Source organism: Anoplopoma fimbria, chromosome 8 (assembly GCF_027596085.1).
Source record: "Anoplopoma fimbria isolate UVic2021 breed Golden Eagle Sablefish chromosome 8, Afim_UVic_2022, whole genome shotgun sequence".
NCBI lineage: Eukaryota > Metazoa > Chordata > Actinopteri > Perciformes > Anoplopomatidae > Anoplopoma > Anoplopoma fimbria.
Window position 1 is genome coordinate 27,045,343 of NC_072456.1, and position 12,167 is coordinate 27,057,509.

The following is a 12,167-nucleotide window of genomic DNA, read 5'->3' on the forward strand; positions in this document are numbered from 1 at the left end:
ATAAAAAAGAATATATATAAAATAGACAGTAATTGAATATAATAGACAATTACGGTCTATTTTATTTTTTATGTTATAGGTGCGCCTATGCATTAAATAAATAAAAACACTTAAAATGTATCCATCATTTAGAAAAATTTAAGTGGTAAAGCTCGTTATTCTGGACCAGCGTTTTGGTATTAATTTGCCAAAACATATTATATATCTTTACTTTTCTTGATTTATTATTAATGGCTAGATTATCCTGCCTGCTCTTAAAACATAAACACAGGAGAGAAAATGATTTAGATCAGATTTAGAAAATCAATCACCTGGTTTTTTCTTCTCACTTGCCTCTCGGGGCTTCTTATATATGTGAGAGCAGAACACTAGAAATCTATAGAGCTTACACTAAAATCTGTTAGACACCACTGGTAAAAAAAAATCCTAAAATCAACAGATCACCAACAAGATCAGGATTAAAGTCTTTACATACATATTTAATGCAGGGCTGTTGTGTTGTACAAATATATATATTTTATGTGTGGAGACACAATTTCAATTTCTACTTTGCTGAAAAATAATAACAAAAAGACAAACAGAGCTTTTAACCCCAAGATACTTTTTTATTGTCCCGTTTATGAATTTACAATAGAATTTCTTCATGCAAGACTTCCGAAGAAGAAAATACATCCTGCTGCAGAGTGATTAAAGATGAAGTACGATCTACTGAAAACAAAGCAGTGTGAGCCAATCTGAAGGTAATCATTCTTAATCCCTCTTTCAGCATCTCTAGAAGCTCCTCAGTGATGAGAGTGTTCAAAACTCTCTCATGTGAATATTGGTCCATTTATCTGCCACAACATTGGAGTGCATGAAGAAAAAAACAAGCTTGTTTTGACTAGAGTGAACTTCTGGTATCACAAAAATGGTTTAAAACTACACTCATGTATCAAGTCTGGTGTCTGTACATCCTCTCCTAGTGTCTCAGTAAGTGAATAGCTGCTGCATCGGCAAGAACGTCAAGGTGACACAATATTTATTCTGACCTGTAAGCCTTAATGTTTCCACTCTCTAATAAATGACGGCTTGTTTAATTGATGAAGATGTTGGTCTATACTTTGTTAATATCATAAATAGATCAACTAAACACACAGCAGGGGGAGAAGAAGAATTATACAACTCAGTATATCTTTAGTGACAAAGGGAACTACAGAAAACACAAAGTACTTGGTGTTAATGCTTCTCTAGTTTTTTTTTTTTAATTTTTCAAAACCAAATTTTTTTTACATTTTGAGACACTTCAAATCCATCATCACCCCTTTGCATTTTCCTTTTTCTAAAAAGAATATTTCCATTTAATATAGATGGAAATGGAAATAACAGGAGCAACAACAACACAAAATTTATAATTACAGTTTCATCCAGAAACATTTTTGAAGTGACACGAAATACAGAAACCGGTATTCCCAGGATAAAGTGCAATAACAAGGAGACGTGATATTTCATATATATATATATATATATATATATATATATATATATATATATATATATATATTTTATTTTTTTAAGGAGAGCGTTGCTTGGCGGGTTCACTCTCCGGAGCGACAGCAGGCCCTGAAACCACACTGCAGGTTCTGACAGCCGCTGGCTGTGTCTGCGTGAGGACCTGAAGAGAAACACCACACAGAGGTCACCTACTGAACTACAAGACACCATGAACAATACTGAAAAAAAATCATCATATTTCAAATACATAAATGAAATAAAGGCTTCATACTAGCTACTGTAATGCCTACTTACCTTCCACCTCAGTAGCACCTGTTCCTTACACTAGGACACATGCTATCAGGTGGGTTAGTGATGTTTGTTACAGCGGTAACACATTACAATATATCTGCTGACATATTCATATAGTTTAAAGGGACAGTTCACCCCAAAATCAAAACTACGTGTTCTGAAATGTGAAGCAAATGCTAAAGAGCCTAAAACCTGCATTCTCTCTGCTGTCCACCAGGGGGCGACTCCTCTGGTTGTATAGAAGTCTATGAGAAAATGACTCTACTTCTCTCTTGATTTATTCCCTCAGTAAACATTGTAAACATGAGTTTATGGTCTCAATCTCTAGTTTCAAGTCTTCTTCAATACAGCATGATGTTCATTTAGTAAATGATGCTCCATTTAGAGTCAAACAGACCATAAAGCAGGGGATGCTTTAGGGCGGGGCTACACACTGATTGACAGGTCGACACCAGAGACGTATACGGCGTCTCTACGTCACTCCTCCTCAGTCCATATATGGTCACTTCCTGTTCACTGGTTGCAGAAAGCCCCCGAAAAAATACATTTAAAAAAAACTCAACAGCATCGTCTCTTTCCAGAAATCATGACCCGGTTATTGAAGATAATCTACAGACTTGTGAGCAGTTTCCTGTATTTTTCTTTCTACCATAGTTATCTCGACAGCCGATATCTCCAACACTTTGCAGGTAAGAGCACAAATATGTGTTTTTGATATCAAGGTGAACCGTCCCTTTAAGATAACAGCCCATTCCCAAAGCACCTTCATCAGGGCTCAACAACATGGATTCCCCACGGAAAGTAAAATGCAACGTCTAGATAGTAAATCTAGAAAACACAGTGTTTTGTTTTCCCCACAGGTGATGATGGAATCAGGTAAGTAGTGAGCCATCCTTGCTTCCTTCTCATCTCTGTTGAGCGTTGCACATGCTCAGTACTGTAAGTTCATGAGCTGATCACAAGTCAGCGTTTGTATTATCCTGGAGACAGGAGCTATGTTACGGTGGCCTGCAGAGGTTCCCAAACGTCTGTTTTTGTATAATCCCTACTTAATAGTGCTTTTAATTATTATCAATGAACTATTTGTGGCAGTCACGGCTGAAAACCTCTGATTGCAGACACCAAGTTACAAACATTTGGGGCCTTGATTACATCATTTTTTGGAACCAGTTTGGAAAACCACTGCATTCGACGATGTGATCGAAACCTCCATCTATGAATATCCTACAGTTCTCTACATACATACATACATACAGTTCTCTACATACATACATACATATCCTACAGTTCTCTACAGTTTCACTTGTTACCGTCGATGTTGTCGCAGTAGTAGAAGTGCTCATCGTTGAGGGAAGGACAGGCGGACACCAGCTCCTGCAGCCCCACCTCAGTGATGAAGAGGCAGCCGGACAGGTTGAGATGCTCCAAGAAAGGAAGCCCTCCACGCTGCGACAGAGCCCTGAAACACACACACACACACACTGATAACCCAGTCCTAAACTAATAGTGGCAAAACTGTTGACTATAGCAAAGATTCTGCACAACGGCTTTCTCTAATAATCAGCATTTAGGTGATAATAACTGATGGAAACTTCTATTTAATTAATCTGAATAAAACATTCATCTCACCAAAGCCGTGTAGGTGAGAAAGGTTGCAGGAGTTAAGATAAGTGACACCAATGACCCACACAAACACCCACACTCGTTTAGTCATTACACCACCTTCTGTTAACAACTAGCACTGAAAATAGCTACACCTACCGCTAAATGTTGTTTTGAAAGTGCGGCCTGACAAAAACGTTGTGGTGTTGTTCAGCAGATCAAAGGTGACATCATTCATCTCAGTGCATATAATATTTCAGTTATTGTGGATTTTTTACTGTTTGTTATTGCTTATTTATAATACTTGTTTTTTTATTTCATTTTTTTTCTATCTTGTCTTTCTTTTACTATGTCTCTTGTGTGCACTTCACCCTATGCTGCTGTAATCCTGCAAATTTCCCTGCTGCAGGACTAATAAAGGATTATCTTATCTTATCTTATCACACCTGTTTTGCAAGACCTCTCGTACAAACTAAGATCTGTATGTTAAATGATGCCATTTCAAGAGTAAAAGGAGTGTGATCTTTACCTCAAGCCTAAATCTGTGACTTGATAACATCCGGAGAGACTGAGAAACCTCAGTGAGCGTTTTGCCTCCGTCCTGTCAGTCCTGTTGTCACGCTCCGGGCACTGCAGAACCCCAAAAGAGGAGCACTTAGTCCGAAACTCTGCAGCGCCGCTTCTGGTGGAGCCCGACTTGCATTGAGGCCCAGCAAAAGTCCTGAGGGCCGTGTCGGTACTGCAGCAGGTGGAGTGACCGCAAAACATCTCCCCCGACATACTGGCGTACTGCTGCTGCCAGAAGGAGGCGTTTGAGCCGGTCCTGTGCCCGCGCCTCCTGCTCCTCCTGCAGCAGCACGAGCTTCCTATGAGCTGTGACTCCACGAAGCTTTCAGCGTCAGGAAGAGGCATCCCGCCGCGACGGCTCCACTCGGCGGCGTCCTCGATGTCGGCGAGGTCCGACGGTGCCAGGACCCACACTTGCGTCGGGGTGCAGGCGGCGCCCGGCGGTCGGTCCCGGCTTGAAGATGATGGCCTGCCGCTGACGTGGACGCCTCACCGGATGGAGGTTCCTCTCTTCCTTGAGCGTGATGGGGATGGAGGAGCTCTTGAGGAGTTTCGCTCGCCGGTCTGAGCGTTTGTCGAAGCAGGTGGAGGAGGTGAGGTCGCCCAGCCCGACGGAGAGTTTCTTCATGGTGGCGTCGGTGATCTTCTCACAGCCCGACAGATCCAGGTGCTCCAGAGAGAGACAGGCTCCGAGAGACGACCAGCTGAAAGAGGGAGGACACGGTGGTGAGTTACCCGTACGTAGAAAACAGAATCAACCAGAATCAACCAGAGTGACTTTTAATATTTACCTGTCAAATGCACAATCAGTAACATCAGTCTGGGTCAGGTCCAGGTGAGTAATGTTGGGGCAGAAACTGAGGATCTGGCGCACCTGGAAAGACGACAAAAAGTATCACAGTTCAGACGCAATCTTCATCATCAGATGATGTGCGATTACAAAGTCAAAATACAGATTTTGCACCGCGTACCATTTTACTAGAGACGGTAGAACTGTACGCCAGAACGATGGACTTGACAGACGGGCCCACAGCTGGCAGGAGGCTCTGGATGATCCCGTTCAGAAGCCTCTTCTCTCGCTGAGCGGTGTTGATATCCAGGGAGCCTTTTGTGTGGCCCGACTCATCTAAAGAGGAACAAGAACAGACATGTAATCAGCTTAAACCCTCACCTTTTACAGAATGGACTATGAGGATCACTCTTTGGCTACGCTGCTGCTTAGTTGTTTTAAACTCTTGAGATCTGGATCTTATTTGCTAAAATGTTTTTATTGAGAAGCACTTATTATTATTATTATTATTATTATTTCTACCTTTATGCCCGAGTGCAGCCAGGAAAGAAGGTGAATTTAAGTGACGGGAAAACAGCGTTAACAACCTCAACAACCAGATAAAGTGTGTCTTGAGATTAAACAGCAGCTGGGATACGATGAAGACGGTAATGTAGCTGATAAGCACTTGATAAGATTACACATTGGTCACTACAGGGCTAGCCACAACAGCTAACATTAGCCTCAAATTTGAGATCCCATTCGTTTACGTATTGTGTCATTGACGCCTCTTAGGGCCTAAAGGAGTCTGTCTGGATGGGTTTTGTTGTGTGGAGTGGATATGACACAGAATAAAAGAAGGGATGTTGATTTCTTTTGAGACGAAAATAGAAAACAGCGACGCGGATAATTCTCACCAGACCTGATGTGCAAAGTTGTCACAAAGATGCAGATTTTTCTTTATTCCTAAACAGCAGTTTTTGCACAACACAGGGGAGAAACTGCTGTAAAGGGTGACTGAATTAATCACAAGAGCATGTGAGTGAATAAGATGAGAGCTGATGGTGGCACTGCCTGAAGAATGCAAAACTGTACAGTCAGATGTCATCAGCCTAACCAAATATTGAAAATGTCAAAACCACGCAGCTACAGGCTTTTGATACGAGTGTTAAAGACGCATTTAAGTACTTTCTTAAGAAGCTTTAAATATTTAAAAAAGTAGTCCTTGTGTTTTTAAAGGAACACACTGTCAGTCTGTCAGTTGACCAGAGGCAGGATGAAGGGGTTTCAAACTAGCGACAGCACATTCCTGATAAACCTTTTTTCTTTGCTTACCAGACTCATCCACATCAGCGTCCTCGTCCCATTCCTGATAGGCCCGACCCTCGTTCTGACGACTCTTCACCCACTCCTCATCTGGCTCCTGGTCCAGGTCCGCGGGGGGGCCACTGTAATAATCACCTACATAAGAGAGGCAAAAACATTTACAACTTCTCCAGACTTAAATGAATGCAATTAAATATTTGTTTTGAAGGGATAATGAAGCTTGGTGAACCGTATTTTGCTCCATAAGGTAATAACCAGGCCTACCTCTGGCCCAGTGTACAGGGTACAGGTGTCTCCACAGGGAGCCGGTCTTGGCCAGGTCTGTCCAAGAGCTGCACACTTGACTACAGCGACACAGATCTTCAGGGCTCAGGTAGTGGAACAGCCTCAGCATGATTTCAGTAGGAAGCTGGGAGATGTGAGTGGAAGAATTCCTGTTCTTCTCCAGATCTGAGGAAGAGAAATGGAGAGAAATGACCAATTGATCCTTTAATGAAACCAATGACTCAAATATTTAAATACGGCATTTAGCTGCCTGTTTCAAGGTCCTACTATTTCAAATGCTGACTCACTATCACAGTTTAAGCTTAGTTTATATTCACCATAATCAAGCGTTGACTGTCAAAAATAGTTCACTCATAAAAACACTTTTCACATGTCTAGGGATTTTACAAAGAAGGACAATTTACTTTTAGATTTTTTTTTAGATACAGGAAGTCTCAAAAATCTTAATTTGATTAAATATTTTGCAGCAAAAATCAAATAGTTTACAGCATATTCAACCTTTGTTTCTTTATAAAACATGTAATACGTGACTTCTTTCTTCACAGGGTTTATATAAAAGGTAATAAAGTAATCCATAAATATGAGATATGAGTTTATAGATAATTACAATCCCTCTTCGGCATTGTGGAGGTTGGTTTATGGCTTTTTCTTGTTCCTGGTTAGTCCTACAGTCTATGGGCATATACTCGTCTTTTTTAAAATCTTTTTGTTCCTTCAAAATCTTAAAAACAATAGTGTATTGCACAGCAAATGCTTGACAATGCAACAACAACTTTTAAAAACTTGTTTTAGTTGTTTCTTGTGTTTGTAAATGATTAAAATATTACAAATGCCCATCACAAATAACTAGAACCCAAAAATAAAGAACAAGTCTTCCCAATCAGAAACTCTTTTTACTCAGTTAGAGATAGGGCTGGTAATCTTCTTCAAAAACTATTTTTGAACGTCATCCAACGTGCATGTGCTACCATGTGACGTTCACAGCCACCATTGAAATGATCCTCCACATAACTCAGCTCTTTCAGAGGACAATGTGTTCTGTTTTGGGAATAGTTCATTCTCAGCTCAAAGGAAAATATGAGAATGTTATAATAATTTTTCAGGACATTTGCCTTTTTCTCTCATATTCTTTGTGACTAGAATATTGGTCACCTGTTTTACAGGTTTCCCAGGATGCATGGAAACCCTGAATAAATCAAATTCTCTGACAAGTAAAGAGGGTGTGTCTGTCACAGGTCTGTAATAAGCCTGCCTGTCTCCCTGCACGTATTCTGCCAGTTCTCTCATTGCTTAACACATGAGTCTTCCTCAAACTGTTATTTTAACAGCTGTGATTACCAACAGCAGCCATGTTTGTTGCTTCGGTTCATGATGATATTCTGGGGGGAGTGTCTTTGGAGTGAGGCCTGAAAGGACGGGCTGTCGGTGTTTAAGACTTGGAGACTTTCTTTTGGAGAGAAAGCTGCCATCTGCTTTCATTAGAGAAGAGTTGGCAACTAGAGATGCAGCAATACTGATATCAGATACCATTATCTTAATAAATAAACATGCAGTACATTTATATCTATGTATATATTTGCTACATTATGTTTTGCAAAGTTAGGAAAGTAATGTTTAAGTCAAGCCTAATGTTTCCTTACACATAAAAGAATGATACCAGCCTCTTCCACACAGTGAGGCATTCAGATGGCTGATTAAACACTTGATATCTGATAAGGCTTTTGTGTTGGATCATTTTCAAAATCTAGCTTTTCTCAAGGTTACCAACCCTAGATTTAAGTATCAAATGTATCATTTCTCATTTTCAGGGTGACAAACGTAGCTTTGTTCCTACATTTAAAGAGAGGACAGACTTCCTCCTTTGAGGCCTGTTAGAACTAGTCATTCCTGTACCGGCTGTGAGCAGATATCGATGACTTGAACTGAACTGAGAGTTCCTGCTATGACAAACATGAAGCATGTCTTCTAATTACCTATGACTTCTAGCTTGTTTTCATAGAAAATAATTTAAAAGGAATGTATTCGCTCACCATAGTCGGTCTTCTCGTGGTCGGCGTATTTGAAGGCCTTCTGCAGCTCCTCTGCCTGACTCCACAAGCTGAAGCCCTTCAGGACCTCAGCAGCACAGTCCCTCTGGTGTTGGCTGCAGTGCTGAGCTATCACCTGTTTCTTGATGTCCTTGAGCTCCTCGTAGGTGAAGTACTGCATAAGCATAGGCTGAAACACCTGCAACGATTCTCCTTAGATTATAAACACCTAACAGCAGTAATCACCGAGGGTATGAGCAAACACGGTCTTACATTTGTTTCCCTGGGGGTTTTCTTTGTTTGTTGTTGTTTAGGAACACAATTTAGTCTTACCCATTCTTTAGATATTTATATTGACAATAAAAAGAAATGTTAACATCTTGTACCTCTTCTTCTTCCTTCATGTGGGGCAGAAAGTCTTGTGTGAAAGCTTCTAGTCGCTCCTTCAGCTGCTGGGCGTAGTTCAGCTGCTCATATTCACTCTAAAAAACACACAACAATAATCAATTCATGCAATCCCGTCAACAACACGTATCAGTTACATTTTTCAAAACATGACCTGCTAGATACTCACGCATGGCATGTATGATCTAGAACCGCCTCAGATCTAATTTTCTGCAAAGTCTCTTTACCAACTGAGGAAAGTTTAAATAAGGTTTTCAAACTATTTCAAAACTGACCTGGACAGAGCGGAAGTTAAGATTTACACGATTGCACCATTCTGGAAAGGCCCAAGAGAGAACAATAACTCTCTTTTGTTAAGCAGATCACAAAAACAACCCTCCTTTATTATACAAGTCAGCCCACTTCTTCCTGCGTCTGGCTGTTTCCTAATAGATAAAAAGTGATAGTGTCAAAAACTATTTAATTTAATAGTTTGATCAAAATGGATGTTACAATTTGGAAAAATGCTTTAAAATAAATAACTTTACATTGAAAAAGATACAGACGGATTTTACATGTTTACATTTAACTTGTATATATGACAAATAACAATTCTGATGTTGTTGTTGTTGCAATCTTAGTGTGGCCAACATAATAGTTATTCTAATGACAGAGTGTTACCCCACCATTGAGCATCAACTACCAGTCTGCAGAACTCATGTATGTTTTTCTCTTTAAGTAAAGTCTAGGTGTAGGACAATAAACTATTCTGTAAAGCACCTCTGCATATTTACCTTGACGTTATGCAACCCCTTTTCAAAGAGGGACAACATCTCTGAGAGCTTGTTGTCAGAGTGCACGTTGTACACGGTGCAGCAGCGCTGCTGCAACAGGCCGATGATGTACTCATTCTCGATTTGTTCGTGCATCTTGAACTCCTTAAAGGTGGCGCACAGGGACTGAAGAAATGAGCGGAAATCATTGTTGTTGGAGAAGTTGGTTTTTGACAGCTGTGGAAAAACAAAGAAAAACTCACTCATTTTACATTGTAACGTCATTAGTGTTTATCCCAATACCAATGTAAAAATCATTAGCACACCCGCCACGCACCATCAAGCACTACTATTGACGACGTATGTGTACACAAAGAAGGAAATTGACTCTGGTCTTTTGAATAGAAATAGAAATAATGGTAGGAACAAGGAGAACAAAGCGGAACAAACAAAAGGTAAAGAATAAACAGGACTACTGAGTACACTACTATATGAAAAATAAGTGTGTGTGTATATACATGCATACATACATACATACATACATACATACATACATACATACATACATACATACATACATACGTGTGTGTATGTATGTATTCAAAAAGATGTAAAGACCAACAATAAAAAAACAACCAAAACATCTAATAAAAGTCAAGTGTTCTGTCAGTTGTCAATTATACAAACTGTGGAAAGAAATGAACACTGAATGGTTATGTTGTTTATATATATAAATATACATATAAAGATGTTTATATACTTTATATACAGGGATTGCAGGCTTTATATTAACAGTGACACATATGAAAGGCTTGCTGGTGCATGATGATCTGATATATGATATAATATATATATAATATATAATATATAATGATAGAATATATATATATAGAATATATATATATATATATAATATATGATATAATATATAATATAATATATGATAATATAATATATGATATAATATATAATATATTATATATATGATATAATATATAATATAATATATGATGATATATGATATAATATAGAATATATGATAGAATATATATATATATAATATATATATATATAATATGATATAATATATATGATATAATATGATATATACGATATAATATATAATATATAATATGATATATAATATATAATATATATATATATATGATATAATATATAATATATATAATATATGATATATAATATAATATGATATATATAATATGATATAATATATATAATATATGATATATATATAAAATATAATATAATATAATAATGATATATATAATATAATATAATATATATAATATAATATATATAATATAACATAATATATAATATGATATACAGTGATCAGTGGATGTTTTGGTGATTCTAACTAGTTTATGTATATAATTATATATAATATATATATATATATATATATGATATAATGTATAATATAATATGATATAATATATATATAATATATATATAATATAATATATATAATATAACATATAATATGATAATATATTAATATATAATATATTATATATATATAATATAATATATATATATATGATATATATAATATAATATATAATATGATGATATAGAGTGATCAGTGGTTGTTTTGGTGATTCTAACTAGTTTATCTTAATCTCACTTGTGTTTGTAAATCACTCTTAAATGTTAAAACATGCAGAGCTTGGTGTTTAGTCTAAAGCAGCATGTTGCACACATAATATAATATAATATATGATATATAATATGATGTAATATGTTTAGTTTAAAGCAGCATGTTGCACAACAACAGCCTTTCAGACAGTGATGCTAACGTTAGCTCAGCCAGCTAGCCGCCATGCTAGCTGGCGTTCTCCGTCCTTTAGCCGCACATACACCGACATATATTCATATTTTATAACCTCCACAGTTACTCCTTCTTATTGTTACTCACCTTCTCGCAGTACAAGCCCACCAGCTGCTTCATCCGCCAGTGAGGGCCAGTAAAAACATCCACCTCGTCCGGAAAGGGAGCCATCTTTACACGCCGATCCTCTCTGCGTCATCTGCGCAGCCGCAGATACGCTCAAACAAGGGGGCGTGGCGAGTTATCGAAAGTCCCGCCCTGTGGAGCATCCAAGCGCTGTGATTGGTTAAGCGTCCGTGCGTCATCGAGTGGCGGTAATCTGATTCGTTCTAAGTGCTATGCTCTGACCAATGGGTAAGCCGGATTCCTACTATGTTTTCTGTGGTCTACACATGGCGGGTTATGCCAAGAAAAGCAGTGGACAGAAAAAATATTAGAATATTTTATAAATTGTAAAAATAATGTCACTGTAATTCAAGGGCAACGGAACAGAAAAAAAAATTATTAAAAAATATTATTAATATTTATTTTCATAAGATAGATAATCCTTTATTAGTCCCTCAGTGGGGAAATTTACAATTATTAAGTATAATAATAATAATAATTATTATACTTTATATAATTTCAATAGTATTTATTTTATTATTATTTGCTGTGTCGTCCCTCTCTCGTCTGTCTCTTCTTTATAAGTTACAAATATACAAAAAACACAGACACACAAAAAGACACCTGTATTCACAAATGAAAAAAGTAATTTAACCTGGGAAAACATTTTTCCCCCACCTGTTCTTAAGTCA

At 37.6% G+C, this 12,167-nt stretch overlaps 1 protein-coding gene across 1 annotated transcript; it reads right to left on the reverse strand.

Annotated features, from left to right (window-relative positions):
• Positions 1-1,541: 1,541 nt before the first annotated feature.
• On the reverse strand, positions 1,542-11,555 carry fbxl5 (F-box and leucine-rich repeat protein 5). The gene is given in 12 exon segments (XM_054602496.1): positions 1,542-1,651; positions 3,093-3,241; positions 3,914-4,390; positions 4,392-4,655; positions 4,743-4,825; positions 4,923-5,077; positions 6,056-6,181; positions 6,311-6,496; positions 8,362-8,557; positions 8,745-8,840; positions 9,537-9,752; positions 11,458-11,555. Coding segments are annotated over 12 exon segments (2,109 nt in total). The 5' UTR covers positions 11,542-11,555; the 3' UTR covers positions 1,542-1,574.
• Positions 11,556-12,167: the final 612 nt, after the last annotated feature.